The following is a 13933-nucleotide window of genomic DNA, read 5'->3' on the forward strand; positions in this document are numbered from 1 at the left end:
TCTATCTAAGCCCTGAACTAAACCTGGGTTGGCTAATCACTCTCCTGCAAATAGGAGACTGTGCTTCCTTCCCATTGGTGAGGTAGCAGTTATCAAAGTGTGGAGCATCAGAGGACCGCCGTTAAAGTTAACTAGGAGGTTCTGAAATTTACATCTCTGCGTCTTTGGCCCGAAAATCAACATTTCAGTTTTACATTACATTAAGAAGCAGAACATTATTTGTCATCCAGCCTCTAACGACTAGAAGGCAGGATTCCAGGTTGGAGATCCCAGAGTGATTGTTGGGATTTATGGAAACGCCGTCCGCATATCTATGCCAAAATCTATGCCAATATGCCAAATTATGTGTCCAAGAGGGAGCATATAAATTGAAAAGCAATTGGGCCCAATACAGAACCCTGTGGAACGCCAAACTTTACAAGGTAGCAAGATGATGTGTTAAAACATAAACATATCTGATCATAAAACAATGTGATGTGTTCATGTTACGTTTACAATTAAAATATGTGAAAAGATAAGATAGAATTAACACATTTCAAATCATATTTTTGCAGAGATGGCAAAAAATATGATGTAATGTCATTGTGTAACTTATGTAATGACACAGTACTAAGTCATAACATAATGACGTCAACGTTTAACTCACGTAATCAACGTAATTTAGCAACTTTTAGCAACTTCACCTGCTGGACACCGCAGCCTCAGCAGCACACTGTTGCAGACTAGCTGACGTGAAGTTGCGTGTTCCTAACTCTTAGCACCGCCCCCGTGTCAGTGACAGCTATCTGACGCAATATTGCTACGTAGAGGTTGTCCACCGACAGGAGCCGCCGAAGGGTCTCACACTATCCTTACACATTTATTAACGTTACCTTCTTCCCCTGGCTGTCATAGCTGAGCGGGTATGGCGACAGAGGCGACGAACATTGTGGAGCAAGTCTCACTGGGTAAGAAAGCAGCTAAAGCTAACAGACGTGTGCTTCAACATTGCACCAGTTTCGTTTCGAGATAGCTATGCTGGCTAATGCTAGTCTGCCAGCAGCCGGCGTGTAGCACTGCTGTATACTATCGTGTGGTGTGTGTGATTGGGTGATATATGTGATATATGTAGCGATATTCTAATTCTACACTGATTCCAAGTGGATGAATTGAATTCAGTAATCCAGATAAACGATGGCTAACAGGAGGCTAATACATAGCCACCCATACAGTTTACGTCCGTCTAACAACCAAACAGCAGCACCCACGAGGCTTCGCGTTATACCCAAACCTCATATCATTCTTCTTCCAAAACTCTTAATTCAGATTTTCCACATACATTACATGGGAACTAATGATTGGTCTAATGCTTATGTATATGCTAGTGGTTATTTGCATTTGGTCACCATGTACGACGTGTATTGCGTAATGTATATCGCGGGTTCCATGACGTGTTTACTTTAGTACAGTCGCATATTATTTAATCTTTGTCTTGGCCAAATTTGGACTAGTGACGTCATACTGTATACTCAACGTCATACTTATGGGATTGGGTGAGGGATAGTGAGCCAAACCAAACAGAAACTAAACTTTTTAAGCCCCATTTACACGGGGATGTCTTCCATGTGTGGGTTTCATCCACTTTAATTGTGCGTGGGCTGTAGCTGTCCATGGTCCAGGAGCATTTACCTGTTTATGATCTGTTTACAGCACCAGATTCAACATAACCAGTGTGGTCTTATTGTCTGTCATAGTTTTGCATTCCGTTTACTAAAACTACTACTTCCTAATTATTAATGTTTTATTCCCAACATTCCAATTTAATCCAATCACTCTTCTGTTTCCAGGTGAGCTGTATGTGTCGGATAAAGGTGGCAGTGACCAGGATGGAGATGGGACGGAGCAGAAACCCTTCAAAACTCCTCTCAGGGTGAGCAGTCACCACTGTTTTCTGTCTTACATGTTTATGTTATAAAGACCAATTTTGAAGAGTTGAGGATTACTTAATTATAATAAAAAACCAATATGGTTTCCTCAGGCTCTGACATCTGCTGGGAAGGAGCCTTTCCCAACCATTTATGTGGACTCTCAGAAGGAAGGCGAGGTAAAGACCTATAGCAGATATTTACTCGGAAGCCAAGCGCACACTATTCAAATTTTAGCCCTGATTTTCCTCTGGATTCCTCCACTCAGCGTTGGGCAGTGATCTCCAAGACGCAGATGAAGAATACGAAAAAGGCCTTTAATCGTGAGCAGATTAAGAGTGATGCCAAAGACAAGAAGGAGGTATGTGTGTTACTTTGATGATACAGCAACATTTATCACATAGTTTGTGCTCTAGTGGAATTGAACCGGCTCCTCGTCTGTGCTTAACACTCAAAACCCCATCATGTATTTGTCTATGAATATTTTTTGCTCTGCAGGCTGAGGACAATGAGAGAAGAGAAAAGAACCTGGAAGAAGCCAAGAAGATCGTCATCGAGAAGGACCTGAGCCTGCCTGAACCTGAAACGGTCTGTGTGTCCATCTGTCCTTTCACAAAGCAATAAAATATGTTAAAAAATCTGACCCCTGATCACTGTAAACAGCAAAAATGAGCTTTAGATTTCTTATTGAAGTGTAAATGCTGTGTTTGCAGGTTAAAATTCATCAACTGGAACCGAAGCGTGGGCAGAGAGTCAAAGTGTTTGGATGGGTTCATCGCCTCAGGAGGCAAGGTAAGGGGGGAGCCTTAGCCTTTGAACAATTTCAATTGCATATCAATTAAACATATGTTGTGCTTGAACAGGACTGAATATTTTGACTGATCTGTCCCCTAACAGGAAAGAACCTGATGTTCATCGTGCTGAGAGATGGAACTGGTTTCCTGCAGTCTGTCCTGTCTGATAAACTGGTACCTAAAATCTCCTTCCTCTGCCTTGAAACCATGGAGGTTCTGTTTCCCTTGTGTCTGTCTGTCAGTCAACAGGATATCTCAGAAAGAAAGACTTAAGTGACCTGGAAATTGACCTGGCCCTCCATTCTTTCAGCTTCTGGGCCTTCCAGAAACTGAAACAGACACACAAACACACACCTCTATCCAATTATTGTAGCATAAGTAAGAAAAGATGAGATTGATCCAGAAGGTGATGTCATCAGTACCTCTGTACGGTGACATAGGTGACGGTACTTCCTTTATAATGTTATTGTGTTGTGTGTTTTTCAGTGTCAGTGCTATAACGGGCTGGTGTTGTCCACAGAGAGCACCGTGGCTCTGTATGGGGTTGTCACTCCTGTTCCCGAGGGAAAACAGGTAAAGCACTAATACACAATGTCACATACTGTATATCAAGTATTGAAGAAAGCATTTGACGGGACAGTGAGCATACAGTTCTGGGATATTGTGGAGATTGTTTTTGATTTAGAAAAAGGTGAGGGAAGAGAGTATGAGCGCTTCTCTTGCATTTGCATCTAAAAATAGATGTGTGCAAGTGTTTCCTTGTCACTACTGGAAGCATGGGGCGGCACCTGCAGCCCAATCAGGTTGCACAGGTAGTCCAGCTCCTTCAGGACGGCACATCCATACGTGCGGTTACAAGAATGCTCTGTCTCCCAGCTTCTCATCATTCAACACACTAATCTAATCCAGTCTTTATGTCATATTTCTTTCATTATAGTTTCCTCTTGTAGTTGTATCTGTCTTCCCCTTCCCTATTTAAATACAAGATTAGAAATAGTATTTGTTTTCTTCTTTCAGGCACCCGGTGGTCACGAGCTGCACTGCGACTTCTGGGAGCTGATTGGCTTAGCTCCAGCAGGCGGGGCCGACAACCTGCTGAACGAAGAGTCTGACGTGGACGTTCAGCTGAACAACCGCCACATGCTGATCAGAGGCGAGAACGTGTCCAAAATCCTACGAGTGAGATCCACGGTCACGCAGTGCTTCAGAGACCACCTCTTCAGCCGCGGATACTATGAGGTGAAGCCCCGCCCCCTCAATCTGCCTCCGAACTCCCAAGTACTTCAGTGGTTTGATTTTGCAGTCTGACCTTGTTGTGCTTTTTGTGTTCGTCTGTGTGTAGATCACTCCTCCCACGCTGGTGCAGACTCAAGTGGAGGGCGGCTCCACCCTCTTTAACCTGAACTACTTTGGCGAGGAGGCCTACCTGACGCAGTCCTCCCAGCTCTATCTGGAGACCTGCATACCCGCGCTCGGAGACACATTCTGCATCGCCCAGTCGTACCGGGCCGAACAGTCCCGTACCCGCCGCCACCTCTCGGAGTGAGTGTACCCTCATGCCTTTGCCTTGCTCACTTTATTGCCTTTACAGTACAGGGAAGGCTTGATAACATGCTGAATTATTAAAAGGGGAAACCAACTGTGTCCAGGTACACTCACATCGAGGCCGAGTGTCCCTTCATAACATTCGATGACCTGCTGAATAGACTGGAGGACCTGGTGTGTGACGTGGTCGACCGAGTGCTCAAATCCCCCGCCGCTCAGCTGCTCTACGACATCAACCCCGTAAGGCCATTTAGTTCATTCATATACAAGGTGCAGCTTAATAAATTAGAATCTGGTCGTCTTCCCCATGATTGTGTCGCCTACTGAACCAGACTGAGAGACAATTAAAGGCTCAGGAAACCTCAGCAGGTGATTTGAGTAAATGAGCTGATTAGAGTGGGACACCCTGAGGCTACAATATTGAACTTTTTCCACAATATTTGAATGTTCGGAGATACTTTGCTCTGGTTTGCTCTGATATTTTGTGATTGTTTTGTCCCAGAACTTTCAGCCGCCCAAGAGGCCATTTAAGAGGATGAACTACTCTGAGGCCATCGAGTGGCTCAGAGAGCACGATATCAAGAAGGACGATGGAAGTTACTATGAATTTGGAGAGGTACGATGAATTTATCTCTACACATTTCTGTCCAAGAGAACCAAGCTTGAATTGGGAAGAAAGAAAAACGACAACATTCTGATATTTTCATGTAAATCTGTCTGTCTCTCTGTCACCATGGCTCTCCCCCTCTTTGACTTTTCCCTCCCTCTCTCCCTCTCTGTCTGTCTCTCAGGACATCCCCGAGGCTCCAGAGAGGTTGATGACAGATGCCTTCAATGAGACAATCCTGTTGTGTCGCTTCCCGGCAGAGATCAAATCTTTCTACATGCAGCGCTGTCCTGAGGACCAACGCCTCACCGAGTCGGTATGAAAAACACAAAACAAGTTGGCTGAGTCTTAGTGTTTGTCTCACTGTTGGTCTTCACTCTTCTGACTCGTGTCGCTTTCCGTCCCCCCTGTTCATCTCCCTCTCTGTCATCCGTCTCCCTCTTCTGCAGGTGGATGTGTTGATGCCAAACGTTGGTGAGATTGTTGGAGGCTCGATGCGTATTTGGGACGCCGAAGAGCTGCTAGAAGGTTACAAGAGAGAAGGAATCGACCCAACACCTTATTACTGGTACACTGACCAGGTAACACTCATTTTCTTACTACTATAATAGGAGAGCGGCGTGTGTTTGTCTGAAGCTGTAATGAGCACCATTCCTGAAATTGCAAGTACACAGTGGTCATGTTTGACACAATTATAATGTAAAAACACATAAAGATGCATGTGTGTTTCTGTGTTTCAGAGGAAGTTTGGCTCGTGTCCTCATGGCGGTTACGGTCTGGGTCTGGAGCGCTTCCTCACCTGGCTGCTGAACAGACATCACATCCGAGACGTCTGCCTTTACCCGCGATTCATCCAGCGGTGCCGACCCTGAACAAACAAACAGCTTTGTGTTGATGTGGCGGCAGTTCCGCTGCTCTGTAAGCTCTAAATCTGATGTTATGGTAAAAATATAAAATAATCAAGATTTTCATGCACTTCATGTTCAAGTCCAATCTGGTTGCTTCAGTAAAATGGAATGAAAGTAGACGGTTGTATCAGTGTTTTTCTTTGCTTCGCCATAAAACAAGCAAGTTGTTTGTATTGTGTATTGTGTCCACATTGAGTTTTACATGAAGGAAGAACCATGTTCCTGTACCATCTTTGTTGTTTCAAAAAAGCAAAACAATTTATGAATACACTAAAATATAACAATATAATTAATTTTTTTTTGTTTTTATATTTCTGAATCGGTCTGTTTTTTTACGTTTTATTTTTGTTTTAGGTAAAAAAAATTAAATGTCGTTTTTGTTTTATTCATTTTTATTTGGACTTTGAAATGATAAAACATTGTCAGATATTCAGTCACACACGCTTGTGTGTCTGTACTGTACGGATTTGACGTCCTACAGACAGAATTCACATTATATAATAAAAACTACAGCATGAAACAACCAAAAAAAAAACATTAAAACTTGTCGCAGCAATCGCAGATAAATCAGCCAATTTATAACTCAAGCCAGCCTTCATCTGAAACTCCGCTATCAGATCAGCCGCACTTACACGCGTATTCTCGCCTTTACGGTAAATATGTTGAAACGGAGCTTTACGAAGTTAGCGTAGGCATACACAAATTACTGTCCGTTTTTCAAAATAAAGTGACCAAATAATTACTCACAATAACTGACATGGTTGTGGTCAGGGCAACTGTATAACTACACACTGAACAAAAGTGAGTATTTTTTCTAACATTTTGGAGAATTTCAAAGTTAAAGTCATCTTTGGACCTTGAAATGGCTAGAAATGTTTTGTTACTCAATGATTGACAGGGTTGGGTTCAGGTGAACTCTGACTAAACACTGACACACAATGAAATACCTTTATCGTAGCAATAAAGTATCCAATGTCCACCTACAAATTGCTTGGTGTTTCCTTTTTGAGGGGCGATCGAAAATATTTTTCCATTGTGATTTTCAAATTTGACACAGAAATGAAGTCAAAATGACTGAATGAATGTTATGACAGGCAAAATATATTTTTTATTTCCCACAAACTAATATTCTCGACATCGTTGCGTCGCAATGCCAAAACGGAAGTAAGACTTTCTGGACACCAACTTGATCGTGCTAGCCCTGACATTGGGCGGAGCTCAAGCCACTTTAGCTGACACCCCGGCGTAGCCAGTGACTCTCACAGCAACACAGCGAGGTGAAACGCTGCCTCTCAGGGAGCTACCGGCCTCCATCTCCACGGGAAAAACGACTATATCGGACGTGTAAGAGGAAGCCAACATGGTGTCCGTCCTAGGCAGAGCGTGCCGCCTAGTCCACAGTAAGTGTTTCTGAGCTAATGTAGCCGCATTAGCAGAATCCAGAAAAGCGTAATATTTAGGATTTTGAGTCAGCATTCGATGTGGCAGAATAAACTCTGTCTTACACTTGTGTCGTCAGTCTGTTATCAGCTATAAGTTGGGCTGTGTTAAGAAAAACGTGCGGCTGACTTTGACATTAATGTTGCCATTCGTGTTGAGGTATCCAGAACGCGCAAAGTGGACTTCCGGTGAGATCATTTTAAATCGCTCCTTTAACATTGTAGCGTATTTCGAAGCATTTGAATTATTTCACAGCTATTTACATTAGTAAAGTAGAGTGTTAATCAAAGCCACTTAAACAGTGTCCCTTTTTTAAATCACTTTCGATTGGTTGTCGTTTAAGTCAAAACGTTTTCTGAGGTGAGAAATTCTGTGTCTTATTTTGCAGATCAAAGTAGCATTTCCGATGCGCTGTCGGCATTTCTTTCGGTGATTTGACGCAGGTAGTCGGTTCCTTAGGTTTACCATTTAATATTAATCCTTCGTCATTTTCTAAAACTCGCCTTTTGGAATAGGCTGCGGAACGTTAATGCCCAATGATTCTTATTAATGCTTAAAGTAATTAGTAACGTCAGAATTTACACGAAATTGCACAATTCCCGTACCGCGAACTTGCGTAATTACACAGCCTCTTGGTGGCGATTCAGTGTACTACAACTCAAACTACACATTTACAGATGATTTATGGATTTAAACTCTTAACTAACACAGAAAAAAAAGTTCATGATCCATCGAGCTTCTTCTTTCTGTCTTTTAGGTGGTTTGGGTTGAATCTCAGGTGCCAATATAACTACAGATATTTAGGTTTTTGATTAAGCATTTTGGAAAAATCAGAAATCCCCATCATCAAATTGCTGAACTCTAATTTCTCCATTGCTTGTTTTCTTTAAATACCAGTTAAAATCACTAAAGTAATTAAACTCAATAATATTTCATAGAAAAAGACAGTGAACATGCTCACGTAGTGGTTGTTTATTGAATTAATAAACAGATAATATATGGGTCAGATGGATGGTTAACAAGTAGATGATGAAGTAATTCACCGTTTTTTCTCCTCAGTCACTCGGAGCAGTGTCTGTCTGAGTGTGAGGAGACAATCTACTGCTGCGGCTTTAGCTCAGACCACAGCCCCAGATACCCAGGAGAACAGGTAACACAAACTAACACAATACACACTTTCTTTTTGTTCTGAAACCTTTGAAACACAGTATAGGAGCCACGTTTCCTCCTTCCTCAACCAACCACCAGGAAGCAGGAAACCTATTTACACAATACACACATACAGTTGGTCAGCATACAATATACATGAAATAGTACCAAACATTTACTCCCAACAAATGAAAAACTGTTATAATCTTATATATATATCTTATTGTGTATAGCAAAATAAGGCATTTACCACAAAATAAATAACCTAGCATGAATATTCACATTAAGTCTAACATATGTATACATTTATAATCAAAATAAAATTTATTAAAGGATACAAAAAACGGGTTAAAGATATAAAATGACGAAACCCTCCATTGATTCAATTAATTGATCCATTATCCATTGATTGATGTTTTTTGCTGATCTATCCCCTTTGTCTATAGGAAACCTAAAACTGGCATCCTGATGCTGAACATGGGAGGCCCCGCAAAACTTGGGGACGTTCACGACTTCCTGTTGCGTCTGTTCTTGGACACAGACCTGATGAAACTTCCTGTGCAGAAGTACGCAGCAAACACTCATTTCATTTTAAAAATATTTGTGTCAATTTGGCTCCAACAGGAGAAACTATCAATTTCATACAGTGCAAAAATGGAGGGTGTGCTTGCTGTAACTCTGCGACGACTCTGTCATCAACAGTAAGCTCGGCCCATTGATTGCCAAGCGTCGTACACCTAAGATCCAGGAGCAGTACAGCAAGATAGGGGGGGGCTCGCCCATCAAACACTGGACCTCCATGCAGGGAGAAGGCATGGTGAAGCTGCTGGACCAGATGAGTCCTGAAACAGGTGAGATCAACACTTGGCAAATATGATTACCTGGAATTACAATGATGTCAATTAGTCAAGTGAGTCTCAAGTCCTCAAATTTCTGACTCAAGTCTGACTTTGGCACTTAAACACTGTTTTGAAGTGAACTCGGTTTTTTAAGTTCATCAGCATGTACATGGGCTGAACCTGCTGTTACCAGAAGGGTGGAGTTGTTAGAAGCAGATAGAGACTCGTTGAAGGAGTGTCTGCAGTACACATCGCTGATAACAACAAACAGAGAACAGCTTGGAAACTGATAGAAACAGAAAAAACACCACTACTGTTACACCATTCATACTACCATGACTATACAGAAAGAAAAGGCGATGACAGCTGCTTGGAACGTAAACACTAAAAGACTTCACAGAACCTTCACTGTATGTCTCAACACAAAGAGATTTCGCATTCTTTGTGCAGGCAAAACTTTTGTACGTCTTTGTACCTCTGGCCCCTCACTAGTAACACAACAAGTCACTGGCTTTGGGGAGCTATCATAGGACCACAGACTGTTATGAAAGACAATGTGTGTGTGGTGTTTTAGGAAGTGTGTTCATTGGCATGTTCATTCCAGTGTGGACAGCAAAAAGTAATTGTTTGTTTTATAGAATAGAATCGTTTAGATTTCTACCCTCTCTTCTCTCTCTTCAGCTCCCCATAAGTTCTATATAGGTTTTCGGTACGTTCACCCTCTGACAGAAGAGGCGATAGAGGAGATGGAGAAAGACGAAGTGGAGAGAGCTGTGGCGTTCACACAGTATCCACAGTACAGCTGCTCCACCACAGGTAAAGTTCACACAACTTACTAGCATGGTTGACGTTCCACATGGCACAGTTCACCTCAATGTTCTGTGCCCTGAGGGACTCCACTGATTGTGGCTTTTCATTCAAAATGAAGTGGTCACTGCATATCCAACAGTAAGGTGCCAACACTTCCAGCCCCGCAGTAAAGCTTCTTCTCATTGAGATTTTTGTCATCATGGATCTGTTTATGTTTTTAATATTTGTTTTTTTTTTGGGAACAGGAAGCAGTTTGAATGCCATATACCGTTACTATAGTGACAGAAAGGAGAGGCCCAAAATGCCCTGGAGTGTCATCGACCGTTGGCCCACACACCCTCTACTGGTGGAGGTTAGCAGCACACACAGATAAACATGCTTAACTGTAAAACTGAACCTCCTTTACTAAGTCAGCAAGTCAAAAATTTGACAGTAATACTATTCATCAGGGGTTAGGAAGGGTTAACAGTAGTTTATTATGTTTATTATGTGTTAAATGATGGTCTTTGGTGGTGGTGATCCTTTCTGTTGTCACTATTCCCCTCTGAATTATTATCACTTATCATTATTGTACCAATGTTAGTTAGTTGTTCTCTTTGAATCAGAGTGGGAGTGTTTTTTTTCACGCTTTGATCCGACCCTAATTGGATTGAATAAATCCGCTCCCCAAGCAGGTTTGAGTTCAGGATGTGTTGCTGTAATAGCAACTTCAATAAATGTTTGAAGAACCCAATCATCAGACGATTAAATCCTCCTAACTCATTAATCCACATTCAAAAATTCTGATTCAGAAGAAACAAATTTAAGAAAAGGTTTCATAATTATAAAAGATGCAGCAAATGACATCAATGTTCAAGAAAGCACATACCCAGTCTGGATCATTGGTGTGTGTGTGTTCAGTGTTTTGCAGATCATGTCAGAAACGAGCTGCTGAAGTTTCCAGAAGACAAACGAAACGACGTTGTCATTCTCTTCTCAGCACATTCACTTCCTATGGCTGTAAGTCCTGTAGTACTTAACATATTCTCTTGTGCAGTTATAGATATTTGTTTTTGATATACTGTGTGTGTGTGTGTGTGTAGGTTGTGAATAGGGGTGACCCATATCCTCAGGAAGTTGGAGCTACAGTTCAGAGAGTGATGGAAAGATTGGGACACTGTAACCCATACAGATTGGTGTGGCAGTCGAAGGTCAGTGCACACACACACGCACACAGCCAACAAAAGCATTTGTTGTTGTGGTTCAGTTTCTAAATCCAAAATGTCACTTTGTTTAAGAGGCAGCAGTGCGGTGAGGCGGTGATGTTGCACCGGGACATTTCTGCTCTGGATTGTTTTGATTTCTCAGCAGAATGAAATGTAGCTCTTTTCATCTTCTATGATTGTCTCCCTCAGGTGGGCCCCATGTCGTGGCTCGGCCCCCAGACTGATGACGTGATCAGAGGTCTGTGCGAACGAGGGAAGAAGAACCTCCTGCTGGTGCCCATCGCCTTCACGTCCGACCACATAGAGACACTACACGAGCTGGACATCGAGTACGGACAAGTGCTGGGGGAGGAGGTGAGAAGGAAACACTCTCTGTCCGCACAATCTGTACAGTTTGGAGTGAGATTTGGAGTAAACAGAGGCCAATGAGTGTTTTTTTAACCGTGCAACAAATGTGAAAATGATCCAATGAACTTAATATGTCTAGATACGATCTACAAAGATGCAATTTTATATAGCAAGAAAGTTCATAATTAGTCTGAAAGAATTTGGACATTTGATAGGTTTTGTATTGAAATGATCATCACCGCTGACATGTTGCAAGAAAACGTTGTGTGCTAGTTAATAAGGAAAGATAACCTTTATGAATGGAGTTGCAATCCTACTCATGTTGGCAAGCAAATAGCAAATATCATATATGATATAATATATACAGGTGCAGCTCAATAAATTAGATTATGGTCGTCCTCCCCCTGAACCAGACTGAGAGACAACTCAAGGCTCAGGAAACCTCAGCAGGTGATTTGAGTTAATGAGCTGATTAGAGTGAGACACTGTGAGGCTACAATATTGAACTTTCCACAATATTCAAATTTTTTGTTCTGTAAGCCATAATTGTCAAAATTAAGACAAATAAAGGCTTGAAATATTTCACTTTGTCTGTAATGAATCTATAATATATGAGAGTTTCACTTTTTGAATTGCATTACTGAAATAAATGAACTTTTCCATAATATTCTAATTCATTGAGCTGCACCTGTATATATTATAATGTATCATGTCTAGCCAGTATGTCGGTTTAAAATTATCTTTTTATGATTATTATTGTCACCATTTGGATAATTAAGCTTTCCTCTGCTCACTTATAATGTGACTTAATACGGTTCCTGCTGTGTGTCTCTTTCTTTTTGTCTTTAGTGTGGGGTGGAGAACATCAGGAGAGCAGAGTCGTTAAATGGGAACCCTCTATTTATGAAGGTAGGTTTCGCTGTGACACAGACACACACACACACACACACACACACACACACACACACACACCTCCATATTTATTAGTCAACCCTTGAATGAATAACAGAAAAGTAGCAAATTAAGCAGCAAAATGAAATGTTGTCAAACAATTCATAATGTAAAAACAACAGGGAGCTAAAGACAGAAGGATGAATTAGTAGAACAGAAATAACGATGGAGGAAGAAGGAAAATGTGTCTATAAGAAAGAAAGGAAGGAAAACAGTCAGATTTCTAATAGACGGATGAACGTGTCTGTGAAGAAAGTAAACTCCGGGAGGAGAAGGAGGAGGTCAATTAATGGATTCCCCCATCCTCCCCTCTCCCTCTTGCTTCCTTCTTTCCTTCAGTTTCCCCTCGTACTAGTTCCAGGCAGGGGGCAGATCGATTGAACGCTTTATAACTGACTCCAGTAGAAGTGAACTGGTTGGTCAAACCTGCCACACTCACACAGTTGAGTGTGCATGTGAATCAATACCTAGAGGACGATTCCTCGGTAGTTACTGAAGGATGCTTTCCGGGCCGTGGTTGTAGTTTCTCTGTAGCTGGTAAAAGAAGAAAGATCATAAATCACCAGAGTTACAAATTACAGTAGCAATAGCAGTAAGTTGTGATTGACACCCCCCCTCTCTCTGAATGTGGTTCACCCCTTACAGGCTCTTGCAGACCTGGTTCAGTCTCACCTGAGGTCAAACGAGCCCTGTTCCCGCCAGCTGACTCTCCGCTGCCCGCTGTGCACCAACCCCACATGCGGACAGACCAAGGCCTTCTTCTCCAGCCAGAAACTCGCATAGATGCTCACAAACAATAATGCAGTCTTTGTCGTCCGCTGTCACTTAAACTTGATTATAACGCACAAGAGAAAGTGGGATGAATCATATTTATAAGTTTGTTTGTGTCGGTGTCTGTTTTGTCTCTGGTGTCCGTCAGGAGGCGTTTAACCGACCTCATTCCAGCCACTACTCAAACCTTTATCGTTTTTCTTTTTTTTATTATATCAATGAACTGACTCTTCCAAAATAACATGCTGTAGCCAATTATTCTTTTTAGAAATATATTAATAAGTAGCAGAGCCTGTGCCCTTCAAACACAAGCATAAAGAGATTGAGACTTAATAGGAGTGATTTCTGCCTGGACCAGTTTAAGCTTAAGCTGTAAGTCAAATATGAAAAACCACCTGCTATTGGTCAATAAGTTAGGAATGAGATGTTTTATTTTACTTTGTTACAAAAGGCTTTAGTAGTTAGCTGTAAATGATCAAAAGGGAAAACTGAAAAGTTTACAGTTGAAAGCTAATTGATTTGCCCCGTTGTCATGACAATGTGCCTTTTGCTCTGGATAGTTCTCTCTGGGTTTGTGTCACTCACTCAACATGTATTTGACTTTGATTCGTGTGTTTGTGTGTGTGTGTGTGTGTGTGTGTGTGTGTCTAATTCCAGTTTAC

At 41.7% G+C, this 13933-nt stretch overlaps 2 protein-coding genes across 2 annotated transcripts; both read left to right on the forward strand.

Moving 5' to 3' along the window:
- The first annotated feature begins 770 nt into the window (after positions 1-770).
- On the forward strand, positions 771-5877 carry nars1 (asparaginyl-tRNA synthetase 1). Its single transcript, XM_076164198.1, has 15 exons — positions 771-947; positions 1827-1909; positions 2018-2083; positions 2173-2265; positions 2403-2492; positions 2618-2696; positions 2802-2872; positions 3185-3271; positions 3716-3937; positions 4041-4240; positions 4348-4483; positions 4746-4859; positions 5035-5166; positions 5300-5431; positions 5591-5877. Exons 1-15 carry the CDS (start codon positions 905-907, stop codon positions 5720-5722), a joined length of 1680 nt encoding a protein of 559 aa, XP_076020313.1. The 5' UTR covers positions 771-904; the 3' UTR covers positions 5723-5877.
- A 1088-nt stretch (positions 5878-6965) lies between these two features.
- fech (ferrochelatase) lies at positions 6966-13711 on the forward strand. The gene is made up of 11 exons (XM_076164317.1): positions 6966-7158; positions 8258-8348; positions 8794-8913; positions 9050-9198; positions 9868-10002; positions 10242-10348; positions 10897-10995; positions 11079-11186; positions 11391-11555; positions 12399-12458; positions 13146-13711. Exons 1-11 carry the CDS (start codon positions 7119-7121, stop codon positions 13281-13283), a joined length of 1212 nt encoding a protein of 403 aa, XP_076020432.1. The 5' UTR covers positions 6966-7118; the 3' UTR covers positions 13284-13711.
- The last annotated feature ends 222 nt before the right edge of the window (positions 13712-13933 follow it).

The sequence above is a fragment of the Genypterus blacodes genome, unplaced genomic scaffold (assembly GCF_046128005.1).
Source record: "Genypterus blacodes isolate CSIRO-AG114 ecotype Tasmania unplaced genomic scaffold, CSIRO-AGI_Gbla_v1 ptg000133l_1, whole genome shotgun sequence".
Taxonomy (NCBI): domain Eukaryota; kingdom Metazoa; phylum Chordata; class Actinopteri; order Ophidiiformes; family Ophidiidae; genus Genypterus; species Genypterus blacodes.

Excerpts from the sequence above, each read along its gene's own strand:
- nars1 (XM_076164198.1), top strand. The coding sequence starts at position 905 with ATGGCGACAGAGGCGACGAACATTGTGGAGCAAGTCTCACTGG. Across the intron at positions 2,266-2,402 it reads ATGCCAAAGACAAGAAGGAG|GCTGAGGACAATGAGAGAAG; the intron begins GTATGTGTGTTA and ends TTTGCTCTGCAG. Across the intron at positions 4,484-4,745 it reads TGCTCTACGACATCAACCCC|AACTTTCAGCCGCCCAAGAG; the intron begins GTAAGGCCATTT and ends GTTTTGTCCCAG.
- fech (XM_076164317.1), top strand. The coding sequence starts at position 7,119 with ATGGTGTCCGTCCTAGGCAGAGCGTGCCGCCTAGTCCACA. Across the intron at positions 7,159-8,257 it reads AGCGTGCCGCCTAGTCCACA|TCACTCGGAGCAGTGTCTGT; the intron begins GTAAGTGTTTCT and ends TTTTCTCCTCAG. Across the intron at positions 10,003-10,241 it reads GTACAGCTGCTCCACCACAG|GAAGCAGTTTGAATGCCATA; the intron begins GTAAAGTTCACA and ends TTTTGGGAACAG.